This window comes from Thalassophryne amazonica, chromosome 21 (genome assembly GCF_902500255.1).
Source record: "Thalassophryne amazonica chromosome 21, fThaAma1.1, whole genome shotgun sequence".
In the NCBI taxonomy this organism is placed as follows: domain Eukaryota; kingdom Metazoa; phylum Chordata; class Actinopteri; order Batrachoidiformes; family Batrachoididae; genus Thalassophryne; species Thalassophryne amazonica.
In genome coordinates, this window is record NC_047123.1 from 6,172,246 (window position 1) to 6,188,782 (window position 16,537).

At 41.5% G+C, this 16,537-nt stretch overlaps 1 protein-coding gene across 1 annotated transcript in view; it reads right to left on the reverse strand.

Annotated features, from left to right (window-relative positions):
• LOC117502832 (ryanodine receptor 3-like) overlaps window positions 1-16,537 on the reverse strand; it is a 175,561-nt gene that overhangs the window by 131,555 nt on the left and 27,469 nt on the right. The window contains 7 exon segments of the mRNA XM_034161947.1: window positions 593-801; window positions 1,468-1,642; window positions 3,758-3,963; window positions 11,599-11,743; window positions 11,844-12,003; window positions 13,101-13,184; window positions 13,953-14,056. Coding sequence (XP_034017838.1) covers window positions 593-801; window positions 1,468-1,642; window positions 3,758-3,963; window positions 11,599-11,743; window positions 11,844-12,003; window positions 13,101-13,184; window positions 13,953-14,056 — 1,083 coding nt within the window.

A 16,537-nucleotide genomic window follows, 5' to 3' on the forward strand; every position in this document is an offset into this window, starting at 1 on the left:
TGTTGGATTTGTGAGAATCTACTGAATCTACTGGTACCTTGTTTCCCATGTAACAATAAGAAATATACTCAAAACCTGGATTAATCTTTGTAGTCACATAGCACTACTATTATTCTGAACACTACTGTAAATGGTTCTGTTCTGGAGCATAAAATAAAGTTTCTGCACCTCTGGAGTCAAAGCCTTGGGTTCTCCACACTGGTACCATGAACCATAGTTATAATTCAGCACTGCAGAGTCTGTTGGACCCAGTTCTAATGATGTTTGAATTTTCACTTTTACTGTTGTGTTTTTGATGTTTGCACACTGAAATTTTCTAATTGGGAATTAAACCAAATTAAGCTTAAAATCGTGACATCTACCTACGTCCAGCCATGCTCCTGCTGTTTACTCAGAGGTGCAGCACTTGCAGGTGCAGTGAAAAACACCCAGAAACTGACTGGTTCAGATGCTTGAGCACACTAAGCCTGCCGATAAGACTCCGATTATGACGGGTGTGTTTTCATGTATAAACAGACATCATTCTCCAATCACAGTCGTGTTTGGGTGAAGGGGTGCATGTGCTGTGTTAGCATTAGCATTAGCCTCTTACCTCAATATCTGGATGGTCTTTGGGGGTGTTGACAAATGTAGGCAGGCGCTTGCTGAACCACATGGTGATGTTTCGGTTCATGTTGACGGCGAAAGGTTCAAATCCCTCCTGGAGGCCGCACATGGTGTAGTACTTAAAGGTGCTGGCGTCCTTCCCCAGGTTCATGCGTCCGATCTGGGACATGCCCAGAGAGCACACTGGGATGAAACCTGGAGGACAGTTGGGGATATTTGTATGTTTGCAGGAAACAGATCCTCTTGGTGGCTTTTGCGTTTATATGCATTTATATATTTAATAGTTTTAAGTGTATATATTATAAAACCACACAAGGTGTGCTGTCGGGTCACCATTAGGAAAAAACCATGCGTGTGGAACAAAGACAAATGATGCAGACAAAGCAGCAGCCGTGCAAATACACAAAGCTGATCTGCAAAAATGTCATTTGAATCACATTTCAAACCATGTTCCAGTCAGACTCAAAGAGGGTTTTGAAAAAGCGGATTTCACACGACTTCTGAGTGTTCAGACCTGCAGTGCGGAAACAGATTTTGTGCACATGAATCAGGTTTTTCCTGGCAGTATGAATGAAGCCTTTATCTCAGAGCCTTCTGGAGTGAAATGAGGCTGTTAAACTAAATTGTGTTCATTCTACAAGAGTCACCTCTGTGTGACCTTCTCGTCCCGCCTCGTCCTGACACGTTTCATTTCCAGGGTGAGGCTTAGTGGACTTTATTAAACTGCAGCATTGTTATTTTGGCACTTTACTTTGCATCACATTAGCTGCCAAACAATGTGCACTCTGACCTCTGGAGACACTTTGGGGGAAACACAACAAATGAAGGAGCACTAAGGTCGGTGGATCACGGCACGCTCACCATCATCCGCCTCAAAATCAGTGAAGCAAAGTTCAGAGCCCTTGTTGGTGATCAGCAGCTCTCCGTTCAGGGTGAAGGTCATGGATTTGTCCTCCATGTTGATCATGCAACCAACCACGTCGCCCTTTTTCCACGGGTGTCCGAAGTAACGGCTGCCGGCGTGCATTCGTCGCGCCTTGAAGAAAAAACAAAACATATTAGCAAATATGCAGCGCAATGATTCCAATGAAGCTTTATGATCATATGATAAATATCAGTGTGACTGTTCGTGATACTGAAGCGTGTGTGTGTGTGTGTGCGCGTGCACGGGCGGGGTTAATAATCTGAGGTAAAATTTAAATGTTTTGCAAGTACAGGGGTATTTCTCTTACATATGTCACAGAAGCCTAAACTGAGGTATGTCAGGCCTAATTTAAGTCTACAGCACAAGTGTTTCTGTGGACTTTGAGGATGTTTAACAAAAAGTCAAACATATGAAAATATGAAAAGATAAACAGTGATTTCTGAACAATATGAGCCTTTTAGTAAGTTGATCAATATTTTAAACATGGGTTGTTTTCATTTTCAAATCTGCTATTAATTAAAACCCAAATGGGAAAACTCCATGAAAAATTTCAAATAAAACCCTTTAAATAATTTCCATCATCTTGGAAACTACATGAACTACATTGGAATTAAAGTGTTTGTGAACCTGCCACGCCGCTCACGTTCTGTCACAGCTGCATAATCAGCCCATACGTAGGGCGGCACGGCCTCGACCACATGCTACTATGTCTCATAACCACTGAGGTTAGAGAGCAGATTTTAGCTTTAAATTATACTCAGAGGGCGCCATCTTTCACCCGGTGCACAGTGCAGGTCAAGTGTCATCACTGGTGCACAACTGACATGAGTGTCATTTTTATGCCCAGCATTTAAGAAGGATATATAATTGTGCTCATTTGTGCACCAAAGGGTGAGTTGGTCTTAACCTGAGGTGCGGTCAGGCGAGACAGGTGAGTGCAACATAAGATCACGAAAAACCTGGTCTGAAGTCAAGTGGAGAGTTTTTCTGCTATTTACAAGGTGCAACAACATTAAGTTACAGGTTAATGATGCACAAACACTCTGCCTGTACATATAGTGACAGATGTGAGCACATCAAACTACAATGAAACTTGATTTAAAGACAAAAATTAACAATAAACTATTAAAACCCATGTAAAATAAAAAATATTTAATGACTAGTTTTTGCCACATCTTTACAGTGGTTTTCTTCCTCCTCGGGTTTGGTGGCAGGAAGCAACAAGTCGGGATGATCCACAGCAGGATGGTGCTAAAGTGCTTCACCTCAGGGAGCGGTGGTGGATGAATCCTGATCCACAGCCAGAAGAAACTCACTCCCTCACTCCATGTTTGAATACAACAGCTGGTCGCAGTGCACCAGCTGTGTAGAACAACCATTTCCAGCTTTCGTAAGTGTGAAACAGTTTTTATCTTACCATTAAAAGTGGTGCGGTGTCTCATGTACAATCTCCTGAGGACCTTATCCTTCCATTTTTTTTTCAGAAGGTTGCTTGAGGTCTCACTCTTTCAAAGGCCATCTGAACCAGCTGTGCATTAAGTGCGCAATGCATGGCCCGGACCAGTGGTCAGTGAAGACATTCTGCAATCCTGAGCTTGAGTCTTCATATAAAGTATTAAGAGTAGATGCTCCATGTGGTAATGCAAGTCTCATAGCAGTTACTGCTGCATGGCTCCCAGCATTCCTTGTTCAACAGAAATGTGTAGTTGGACAAGCACAAAATGCAGCTGTGTTATGCACTTTAGACCACACACATCGGAAGGTCACGATGGCATCAAGACACCCACAGTGTCAAGTTGGATACATTTTTTTTTCCCTGAAAGGAAAATTCAATTCTCATGTTTACCTTTGACCCCCATGAATATAACCGCGGTAAAGAATAAGGTTGCATTTACAGAATGTAATATTTGAATACATTTTAATAAACGGTGGTGTAAATGTAGATCGGTTTTGTGCCAGATGTAATTTGACATCAAAACAGACATTATAGCGATCTAAAAATCTACTGGAGCAGCTGATGATGTAGAAGTCATTTTTATTTCTACCCAAATTTCACCTTTTTGATTTGCGCTTTTTCTATTCTACCTTCTTAAACATGCAAGTTCCCATGTAAGTTGATCAAATCCTCGTTTTACACTGAAATTTTAACAGAAAACCCAACTGTGTCCTTTATTTATTTATATCTGAAGTGAAACAATACACCGTGTCCTGACAGATCAGTTTTACCCTGTATCCATCGAAGACAAAGGCCTGGTCATCCACTCCGAGTTCCATGTCGGGTCTGCAGGCTGGTCTGGCCCAGCCAACCCTCATGTTACCTCCAGTCACAGCCTCAAACTCGTAGTACCACTTTCCCGTCTTCACAGCATATGTTTGCTCCACCCGGAAGAAACGAATGGTCTCAATGCTTTGATCGTCCACCGTGTGGACGGCTACAGACGTGAAGAGACAGAGACAATTTACGAGTCAATCAATAAAAAGCTGACAAATTGCAGGGATATGAAATGTGGTTAATGTGATGCATCATGACAGCAAATTATCAAATGAAAAGAACAGACAGTTAAAGATCTGCGCATGTGATTTTTTTTTATGAGAAAATATACAAAGCAGTGAGTTATATTAATTTACTTATATGTGTATGTATTATAAAAGTGTCTCATCAAACTTGAAAAACAAAAGCTTTGCATTAAATGTGTGAAGAAACAGGCAATTTCACTTGGATACAGAAGCCAAATACCAACGCTTCTGGGAATATTTGATATACAGTGGCTTGCAAAAGTATTCAGCCAATTGGTATTTCATGCACTTTAATTTGTTTATGGCATTTCAAATACAAAAATTAAATCAGCCTTCTCAATATAAAAATTTGTAAAATTAGCTTCCTCAGACTCAAACTGAAAGCAAATTATCTACAACTTGATATAAATTAATAAAAAATATAAAAGCCAAGATGATGGGTTGCATAACTAATGGGCCCCTTTGGTATAATACTTGTAAATAATCAATTTATTGCCAGTTTTCTTCAGACAAGTCAGGGGATGGATACATGAACATTCCCAAGTTACTGAATATGCCTTGAACTTTATTTACATCAGTCATGAAGAAATACAAACAGTATGACACTCTATGGTAAATCTGTGTGTGCAGCCGTCGGGCAGACGTACATGTGCTATTTGGGTATAGTATTATTCATGTTATTTCAATCAATCAATCAATCAACTTTTTTTTTATATAGCGCCAAATCACAACAAACAGTTGCCCCAAGGCGCTCTATATTGTAAGGCAAGGCCATACAACAATCATGAAAAACCCCAACGGTCAAAACGACCCCCTGTGAGCAAGCACTTGGCAACAGTGGGAAGGAAAAACTCCCTCTTAACAGGAAGAAACCTCCAGCAGAACCAGGCTCAGGGAGGGGCAGTCTTCTGCTGAGACTGGTTGGGGCTGAGGGAAAGAACCAGGAAAAAGACATGCTGTGGAGGGGGGCAGAGATCGATCACTAATGATTAAATGCGGAGTGATGCATACAGAGCAAAAAGAGAAAGAAACAGTGCATCATGGGAACCCCCCCACAGTCTACGTCTAAAGCAGCATAACCAAGGGATAGTCCAGGGTCACCCGATCCAGCCCTAACTATAAGCCTTAGCGAAAAGGAAAGTTTTAAGCCTAATCTTAAAAGTAGAGAGGGTATCTGTCTCCCTGATCTGAATTGGGAGCTGGTTCCACAGGAGAGGAGCCTGAAAGCTGAAGGCTCTGCCTCCCATTCTACTCTTACAAACCCTAGGAACTACAAGTAAGCCTGCAGTCTGAGAGCGAAGCGCTCTATTAGGGTGATATGGTACTACGAGGTCCCTGAGATAAGATGGGACCTGATTATTCAAAACCTTATAAGTAAGAAGAAGAATTTTAAATTCTATTTTAGAATTAACAGGAAGCCAATGAAGAGAGGCCAACACGGGTGAGATATGCTCCCTCCTGCTAGTCCCCGTCAGTACTCTAGCTGCAGCATTTTGAATTAACTGAAGGCTTTTTAGGGAACTTTTAGGACAACCTGATAATAAAGAATTACAATAGTCCAGCCTAGAGGAAATAAATGCATGAATTAGTTTTTCAGCATCACTCTGAGACAAGACCTTTCTGATTTTAGAGATATTGCGTAAATGCAAAAAGGCAGTCCTACATATTTGTTTAATATGCGCTTTGAATGACATATCCTGATCAAAAATGACTCCAAGATTTCTCACAGTATTACTAGAGGTCAGGGAAATACCATCCAGAGTAAAGATCTGGTTAGACACCATGCTTCTAAGATTTGTGGGGCCAAGTACAATAACTTCAGTTTTATCTGAGTTTAAAAGCAGGAAATTAGAGGTCATCCATGTCTTTATGTCTGTAAGACAATCCTGCAGTTTAGCTAATTGGTGTGTGTCCTCTGGCTTCATGGATAGATAAAGCTGGGTATCATCTGCGTAACAATGAAAATTTAAGCAATACCGTCTAATAATACTGCCTAAGGGAAGCATGTATAAAGTGAATAAAATTGGTCCTAGCACAGAACCTTGTGGAACTCCATAATTAACTTTAGTCTGTGAAGAAGATTTCCCATTTACATGAACAAACTGTAATCTATTAGACAAATATGATTCAAACCACCGCAGCGCAGTGCCTTTAATACCTATGACATGCTCTAATCTCTGTAATAAAATTTTATGGTCAACAGTATCAAAAGCAGCACTGAGGTCCAACAGAACAAGCACAGAGATAAGTCCACTGTCCGAAGCCATAAGAAGATCATTTGTAACCTTCACTAATGCTGTTTCTGTACTATGATGAATTCTAAAACCTGACTGAACCTCTTCAAATAGACCATTCCTCTGCAGGTGATCAGTTAGCTGTTTTACAACTACCCTCTCAAGAATCTTTGAGAGAAAAGGAAGGTTGGAGATTGGCCTATAATTAGCTAAAATAGCTGGGTCAAGAGATGGCTTTTTAAGTAATGGTTTAATTACTGCCACCTTAAAAGCCTGTGGTACATAGCCAACTAACAAAGATAAGTTGATCATATTTAAGATTGAAGCATTAAATAATGGTAGGACTTCCTTGAGCAGCCTGGCAGGAATGGGGTCTAATAAACATGTTGATGGTTTGGATGAAGTAACTAATGAAAATAACTCAGACAGAACAATCGGAGAGAAACAGTCTAACCAAATACCGGCATCACTGAAAGCAGCCAAAGATAACGATACATCTTTGGGATGGTTATGAGTAATTTTTTCTCTAATAGTCAAAATTTTGTTAGCAAAGAAAGTCATGAAGTCATTACTAGTTAAAGTTAATGGAATACTCAGCTCAATAGAGCTCTGACTCTTTGTCAGCCTGGCTACAGTGCTGAAAAGAAACCTGGGGTTGTTCTTATTTTCTTCAATTAGTGATGAGTAGAAAGATGTCCTAGCTTTACGGAGGGCTTTTTTATAGAGCAACAAACTCTTTTTCCAGGCTAAGTGAAGATCTTCTAAATTAGTGAGACGCCATTTCCTCTCCAACTTACGGGTTATCTGCTTTAAGCTACGAGTTTGTGAGTTATACCACGGAGTCAGACACTTCTGATTTAAAGCTCTCTTTTTCAGAGGAGCTACAGCATCCAAAGTTGTCTTCAATGAGGATGTAAAACTATTGACGAGATACTCTAACTCCCTTACAGAGTTTAGGTAGCTACTCTGCTCTGTGTTGGTATATGACAATAGAGAACATAAAGAAGGAATCATATCCTTAAACCTAGTTACAGCGCTTTCTGAAAGACTTCTAGTGTAATGAAACTTATTCCCCACTGCAGGGTAGTCCATCAGGGTAAATGTAAATGTTATTAAAAAATGATCAGACAGAAGGGAGTTTTCAGGGAATACTGTTAAGTCTTCTATTTCCATACCATAAGTCAAAACAAGATCTAAGATATGATTAAAGTGGTGGGTGGACTCATTTACTTTTTGAGCAAAGCCAATAGAGTCTAATAATAGATTAAATGCAGTGTTGAGGCTGTCATTCTCAGCATCTGTGTGGATGTTAAAATCGCCCACTATAAGTATCTTATCTGAGCTAAGCACTAAGTCAGACAGAAGGTCTGAAAATTCACAGAGAAACTCACAGTAACGACCAGGTGGACGATAGATAATAACAAATAAAACTGGTTTTTGGGACTTCCAATTTGGATGGAAAAGACTAAGAGACAAGCTTTCAAATGAATTAAAGCTCTGTCTAGGTTTTTGATTAATTAATAAGCTGGAATGGAAGATTGCTGCTAATCCTCCGCCCCGGCCCGTACTACGAGCATTCTGACAGTTAGTGTGACTCGGGGGTGTTGACTCATTTAAACTAACATATTCATCCTGCTGTAACCAGGTTTCTGTTAGGCAGAATAAATCAATACGTTGATCAATTATTATATCATTTACCAACAGGGACTTAGAAGAGAGAGACCTAATGTTTAATAGACCACATTTAACTGTTTTAGTCTGTGGTGCAGTTGAAGGTGCTATATTATTTTTTCTTTTTGAATTTTTTTGCTTAAATAGATTTTTGCTGGTTATTGGTGGTCTGGAAGCAGGCACCGTCTCTACGGGGATGGGGTAATGAGGGGATGGCAGGGGGAGAGAAGCTGCAGAGAGGTGTATAAGACCACAGCTCTGCCTCCTGGTCCCAACGCTAGACAGTCACAGTTTGGAGGATCCAAGAAAATTGGCCAGATTTCTAGAAATGAGAGCTGCTCCATCTAAAGTGGGATGGATGCCGTCTCTCCTAACAAGACCAGGTTTTCCCCAGAAGCTTTGCCAATTATCAATGAAGCCCACCTCATTTTTTGGACACCACTCAGACAGCCAGCAATTCAAGGAGAACATGCGGCTAAACATGTCACTCCCGGTCTGATTGGGGAGGGGCCCAGAGAAAACAACAGAGTCCGACATTGTTTTTGCAAAGTTACACACCGATTTAATGTTAATTTTAGTGACCTCCGATTGGCGTAACCGAGTGTCATTACTGCCGACGTGAATTACAATCTTACCAAATTTACGCTTAGCCTTAGCCAGCAATTTCAAATTTCCTTCAATGTCGCCTGCTCTGGCCCCCGGAAGACAATTGACAATGGTTGCTGGTGTCGCTAACTTCACATTTCTCAAAACAGAGTCGCCAATAACCAGAGTTTGATCCTCGGCGAGTGTATTGTCGAGTGGGGAAAAACGGTTAGAGATGTGCACGGGTTGACGGTGTACACGGGGCTTCTGTTTAGGGCTACGCTTCCTCCTCACAGTCACCCAGTCGGCCTGCTTTCCCGACTGCCCGGGATCCGCCAGGGGGGAACTAACGGTGGCTAAGCCACCTTGGTCCGCACCGACTACAGGGGCCTGGTTAGCTGTAGAATTTTCCACGGTGCGGAGCCGAGTCTCCAATTCGCCCAGCCTGGCCTCCAAAGCTACGAATAAGCTGCACTTATTACAAGTACCGTTACTGCTAAAGGAGGCCGAGGAACAGCTAAACATTTCACAACCAGAGCAGAAAAGTGCGGGAGAGACAGGAGAAGCCGCCATGCTAAATCGGCTAAAAGCTAGTAGCTACGCAACCTAGTGGATTCCTAAAAACACGCAAAGTGAATAATGTGTAAATAATTTAGAGGTGATTCAGCAGAAGGAGTGCTTTAGTTAAGGCACCAGACAGGCCATGAAGCAGCACAAGTAACGCACGGCAACAGCGAACGCACGACAACGGTGCAAAAATAAAATAAAAATCCACTAGACAGGCTGTGGAGCAGCACAGGTAACACACGACAACAGTGGTAGAAAATAAAATAAAAATCCACTAGACAGGCTGCGGAGCAGCACAGGTAACACACGACAACGGTGGTAAAAAAAAAAATAAAATAAAATAAAAATCCACTAGACAGGCCGTGGAACAGCACAGGTAACGCACGACAACGGTGGTAAAAAATAAAATAAAAATCCACTAGACAGGCTGTGGAGCAGCACAGGTAACGCACGACAACGGCGGCAAAAAATAAAATAAAAATCCACTAGACAGGCTGCGGAGCAGCACAGGTAACGCACGACAACGGTGGTAAAAAAAAAAAATAAAAAAAAATAAAAATCCACTAGACAGGCCGTGGAACAGCACAGGTAACGCACGACAACGGTGGTAAAAAATAAAATAAAAATCCACTAGACAGGCCGTGGAACAGCACAGGTAACGCACGACAACGGCGGCAAAAAATAAAATAAAAATCCACTAGACAGGCTGTGGAGCAGCACAGGTAACGCACGACAACGGCGGAAAAAAATAAAATAAAAATCCACTAGACAGGCTGCGGAGCAGCACAGGCAACGCACGACAACGGTGGCAAAAAACAATAAAAATCCACTAGACAGACTGTGGAGCAGCACAGGTAACGCACGACAACGGTGGTAAAAAATAAAATAAAAATCCACTAGACAGGCTGTGGAGCAGCACAGGTAACGCACGACAACAGTGGTAAAAAATAAAATAAAAATCCACTAGACAGGCTGCGGAGCAGCACAGGTAACACACGACAACAGTGCTAAAAAATAAAATAAAAATCCACTGGGCAGGCTGTGTACCAGCACAGGTAACGCACGACAACAGTGCTAAAATAAAATAAAATATTTGACTGTCACTCACTGTTAATAGTCTCTGCCATTTTACTACTCCAGTGTTTCAGTATTCTCTGGCCATTGGGTTCACGGTCTTCCTCCCTCTTTCTGCTCTCTTGTGTCTTCTTTCTGTTCTACCCAGTGTTTGATCAGATGTTTCTACAGCTGATCCGTACAGTCATTTTCTTAAGAGTATTTTTTGTGCCTCCCTGTGTTGCTACCATTTCTGGATTCTTAAGCATTTTTCTACATACTTCCAGTGTTCCCAGTCTTGTTCTTTGTTACGGATCTCCTGTTACAGACCTGTGCTGCTGTGCCAGATTCCTGATCTCTGCCTGTCATTTTGGATTGATCACCTTGGACTGCTTCCTGTTTTTAAAACAAACTTTGGACTTAATCATCTGGTTTGTTCTCTGTGCTGGTGTGGTGGAGGCCAACAGGAGTCGCTGTGCAATAGTAGTCGGAAAACCTCACTCCTCAACAGTTAAAAGGATTTACTGGCCAGAAGGCTACAGTATTTTTAGCCTTTTGGATAGAGAGTCCGCTTCCCATGCCGGGGATTGTGAGTTCACGTCCCAATGGGAGGGAGCGGGAGGAGTCACAATCACAACACAAAGCAGAGCAAGCCGCTACACTGGGGTCACACCATTTTACTCACAGTTAGATGTTTCATCTAAAATTATGATGCATGAACTTGTGATGCAGAACTGTCAGAAAAACATGCCAGCACTGATAACATATGACACATATGATTCGGATAAACTGGAAGATTTTAAATTTGATTTTCAAGTGGAACTGGTTCCAGATTCCCATCCAAGAAACTACCTCAGGCAACGACCCAGGCAGACAATTAGTCGATTGCCATCTCTTCAAAACGTGCAGCCACGTGAAACATGGACGTGTTTTTGGCCTTCTGCAGCCACCAGAGTCTTGAACACTGTGGCACCTGTGTGCTGGATCGTGACCAGATAAAGGTGCAACATGGCCAAAATGTTGAAGCCGACTCTCTCTCTCACAATGAGCAATACTTCTTATCTGAGTCTCCTTAAGTAACCGCTCTTTTGATGTAGTCACTCCAGCAGAGCTCAAGAATCCTTTGAAGTCAGCTGGCACCCAAGACATCCAGTCATCACCTTAGATCACTGGGTAGCTTCCAAGTCTCCCAACAATTTGAGCATTTTAATAAAAAAAGAAAAAGATCCAGTTCTAAAATGCGAGGGGCAGATTTTTCTACTTGCATTTTAAATTTCCGACAAGAGTTAGAAAAGGTTTTGTGTAGAAGCTGGGAAGGCGTTGCATGAACTCTGATGAATGGTGAAACATCTTGAACAATTAAGTGAGTTCATTATCGGTACAACACCAACAAGTCCAGCTGCTGTAAACCTCCAGATAAACAGCAGACCGTGTTCTCACCCTCTTGGTCCGGGGGGTCGATGTCATACCCATAACCCACCACGGTCCTGATGGCCTCCCTCAGACTGTCCCTGTTAGATTTCTTTGTGCGCTCGTCCAGTAAAGCGTACGGCACCAGGCGAGGATTACGTCTGCTCTTCAAATCCTGAAACAACACAGTTCAGAATGATTGCGGTTGAGATTAGAAATGCAATTTTATTCACTGATTTGCATTTTCCCAAATTGGGGGGGGGGATCATTGTTACCTGCTGGATGCCGTAGGTCCAGCCTTGTTTAATTCTGTCTTTGGCCCACACATTGTGTGCGTTCTCGGCCAGTCTATCAACCAGAACCTCCTGACCTGGGGTCAGTTTCACGTCAGAAAGGTCCAGCGGCGCCGGCTTGTATCCATTAGACATCATGTAGCTACAAACAACACAATAAATGTCAGGTGAATCCAGAATGTAATGAGTTCATTTCCCTCTGTGACAACATTAAATTCCAGCCATAATTATTTCCTGTGGCTTGTACAAGAAGTCAGAGAGACATTTCATCCATTAATCCATTTTACACCATTTATCCAGAACAGGTTGTGATGAGAAAAATAGGGTCAAGAGACCCCAAAGTTCTTCAGAGAAAGACAGTAATTTCAACCAAGTTTGGGGAAAGTGGTCTTATTGATACAAGGTCAATGAAAACCTTTGTGTAGGTCGACACTGACTGAAGGAATGTTTGCAGAATCAAGGAAAAGTTACTGAGCAGTTTTTCTGACTAAAAATTGAAAAATGTGCAAATTTATTTGTCCCTTCGGATTATTAATTAATTAATTAATTATGATCATTTTTTTTCTGTCCGTAGGCAGCTTCTCAAAGAATCTTGATGTGAAATGAAAGAGATTATTTTAAAGCTTTTCTGCAATACATTAGGTGAAAAATGACACTTTGGCACCTCTTGGGGGAGGGGGGGGGGGGGGGTCCCAGCATGATTCATTCAGAGAGTCCATCTTATTATGACCAGACAGTCCTTCAGGGACTGTTTTAGAAAAAATGCTCTCGGCTCCTTCTGAGCATCAGATTTCATGTCTCCAAATAGTACAAATCTAATCACCCAGTGATGGAAACTCATGATGGAGGTTTGTGTCTACGAGCTCTTTCTCTTCATCACCATAGATGGACAACTGAACATAAACCAGGAGTGTAGCTAAATGGCGTATTTTTCTCTCCACCACAACAGTCGAGTATAATGTCCATGATACTGCTGGTGTTGCCTCAGTCCATTTTTTGGTCAACAGCTCCACGTTCTCCGCAATCCTGAACAATACCCCAGATACTGAACTGCTTCCCATGGAGCAGCAAACCATTCCTGACTTGTAGTTTCCAAGTCACCGTTATCCAGCAGAGCACCAAGGCTTCAGATTTAGAGATTCTGATTCCATCAGGTATATGTAGTCTCTCTGGTTTATATTTAAGCAAAGAAAAACAAGGTATGGCACAGGTATGATAAGGTAAAGTAAGACGCCATACTCTTTTGGAAGTTTAATGTTCTTCAGATCGTCCTCAGCATGAATGTTGACCTGGACAACGTGGCATCCGAGTGCTAACAGGGTTCTGAGAATAAAAAAGAAACAATAACAACATTAGTCATCACTTAATACAAAGACCATTTAGAAGATTTGTCAACTGAGTATATTAAAGATGTAAAACCCACTTTGCTACTTACACAGCACCTAATCTGAGGGAACGTAAAGCACAGCGTGCAAACGGGTCGCACTGAATCAATTAATCATGGGGGTGTTTAGGTGTGACATGATAGAAAACAAATCAGATTGGCATCTGTGCACCATCAGGTGGCACATTAACATTTAGCGGGCAGACTCAGAAGTGAGAGGTTTTCTGGTGAGGAAACCAATCTGTGTGAAAGTGTGAAAATGTGCGAGCAGGTGCAGAGGTCATCCACCAGAGCTTCCTGAGGTGAAGCATTTTAGCACCTCATTTCCTCCTCCACCTCAGTCTCCTCCAACCAGAGACGCTCAAAGTCAGAGTCGGGGGTGCTGACAGAAAGTCTAAGCTGTATAATGGTGTCAAATTAAATATTATGCAGCGGTGCAATATTTAAGGTTTTTATATCAACTTAAATGGCCAAATAAATTTGAAAGCAATTTTAGAACATTCTACGTGACAACAGGCAGCAAGCTTGAACACCAACTTGCTGTGTATCATAACAGCATAGTACCAGGACAGTTCACACATGGAAAGCAGGTTTATTCCATATCAGAAGATGATTTATTTATTTACTATGTCAACTGAACAATCAGAACAAATAGTACATAATAGAAATTGTTGAGAAGTAACTGTGAACATGCTCTCCAGCATTACTTTAGTGTTTCACTGGACATCTGGAGGTTGTAGTTCCTTTCTGTTTCAGGCAACTTGGCAAAGTCCACCAGGCAGGGGTGCTGCCTCTTGTTATCATCACGCACCTGGAGAGAACGCAGGCAGGTATCAGAGATGGCTTCCTCATTGCTTTTCCTCGTTTTGGTCTATAATCAATAACTGCAGTAAGCTGGCGTGCAGCTGAAGCTGCCTGCCATCTGAACATAAGTTCCTCCTGAACCAGTTCAAGCCTCAGGTGCTGATATTTTAATGTTTGCTGTGATTCGAGGTGCAGGAGGCTCAGCCGTCTGAGAGCTGAACACACAAAGATTTAGCGCTGCTCCACAAAAAGTACGAGCCAAACACTAAAAGATCAGATTTAACAGTCGATTTCTTCTGCAGTGAGCAGTTTGACTGCAGAAGTCAGGCAGCAAAAAAAAAAAGACAGTCTGTAGCAACTGCAGACTATGGCCCAGTCCCAATACCCTCCCAGTGCCCAACCACTTTCCCAAAGAATCGGGCAGTGGGAGGGTATTGGGACTGGGCCTAACTGTAGTTTGCTTGCAATTCCATGTCATTATTTCATTGAACCCCATGAACGCCCACGAACCTGAAACCATACTCCCTAAGTGTGGTTTCAAACTGTGAAACCAACCAACACTGGTTTCAGTGCCTTAAGAGTGTGCATATCATGAATGCTTGGTCTTGTTGGGTTTGTGAGAATCTACTGAATCTACTGGTACCTTGTTTCCCATGTAACAATAAGAAATATACTCAAAACCTGGATTAATCCTTTTAGTCACAGAGCACTACTATTATTCTGAACACTACTGTATCCTAGGCTAATCAGATCTCTAAGGGACCTGGTGCTTTAAGAGCAACATGGTCCAACAGACCAGGGTTCAAACCCAGTGACACAATGAGGGTTGCCTGATTCATGTTGACACACTAACGTGAGTTCAATCTAATTTGTTTCCACTTTTTAGTTTAACAGTAATTAGTTTCTGGGAAATTAAGTAGTTACTGCAAAAAGGCTTCTGGAAGCTGTAAAAAAAAAAGAAAAAAGTACAGTATTTTCCAGAGTTTAAGTCACATCTGTCAAAAAAGGTATTGTGAAGAGGAAAAACCATATACAACCCCTGGCAATAATTATGGAATCACCGGCTTCGGAGGATGTTCATTCAGTTTAATTTTGTAGAAAAAAGCAGATCACAGACATGACACAAAATTAAAGTCATTTCAAATGGCAACTTTCTGGCTTTAAGGAACACTATAAGAAATCAGGAAAAAAAAATTGTGGCAGTCAGTAACGGTTACTTTTTTAGACCAAGCAGAGGGAAAAAAAAATATGGAATCACTCAATTCTGAGGAATAAATTATGGAATCACCATGTAAATTTTCATCCCCAAAACTAACACCTGCATCAAATCAGATCTGCTCGTTAGTCTGCATCTAAAAAGGAGTGATCACACTTTTGAGAGCTGTTGCACCATGTGGACTGACATGAATCATGGCTCCAACATGAGAGATGTCAATTGAAACAAAGGAGAGGATTATCAAACTCTTAAAAGAGGGTAAATCATCACACAATGTTGCAAAAGATGTTGGTTGTTCACAGTCAGCTGTGTCTAAACTCTGGACCAAATACAAACAACATGGGAAGGTTGTTAAAGGCAAACATACTGGTAGACCAAGGAAGACATCAAAGACATGTAAATGTCCACAGTCATTGATGATATGGGGCTGCATGTCAGGTAAAGGCACTGGGGAGTTGGCTGTCATTACATCATCAATAAATGCACAAGTTTACGTTGATATTTTGGACACTTTTCTTATCCCATCAATTGGAAGGATGTTTGGGGATGATGAAATCATTTTTCAAGATGATAATGCATCTTGCCATAGAGCAAAAACTGTGAAAACATTTCTTGCAAAAAGACACATAGGGTCAATGTCATGGCCTGCAAATAGTCCGGATCTTAATCCAATTGAAAATCTTTGGTGGAAGTTGAAGAAAATGGTCCATGACAAGACTCCAACCTGCAAAGCTGATCTGGCAACAGCAATCAGAGAAAGTCGGAGCCAGATTGATGAAGAGTACTGTTTGTCACTCATTAAGTCCATGCCTCAGAGACTGCAAGCTGTTATAAAAGCCAGAGGTGCTGCAACAAAATACTAGTGATGTGTTGGAGCGTTCTTTTGTTTTTCATGATTCCATAATTTTTTCCTCAGAATTGAGTGAGTCCATATTTTTTTTCCCTCTGCGTGGTCTAAAAAAGTAACTGTTACTGACTGCCACAATTTTTTTTCCTGATTTCTTATAGTGTTTCTTAAAGCCAGAAAGTTGCCATTTGAAATGACTTTAGTTTTGTGTCATGTCTGTGATCTGCTTTTTTACTACAAAATTAAACAACTGAATGAACATCCTTCGAGGCCGGTGATTCCATAATTTTTGCCAGGGGTTGTACAAGCCACACCATTGTATAAATTGCACCTTTTTGCTGTAAGTGGAACTCACTTTGTAAGGCAGTGTTTCCCTGAGAACAAATATTACTACGGGCAGGAACTCAGTGTGCCACATGTGCACA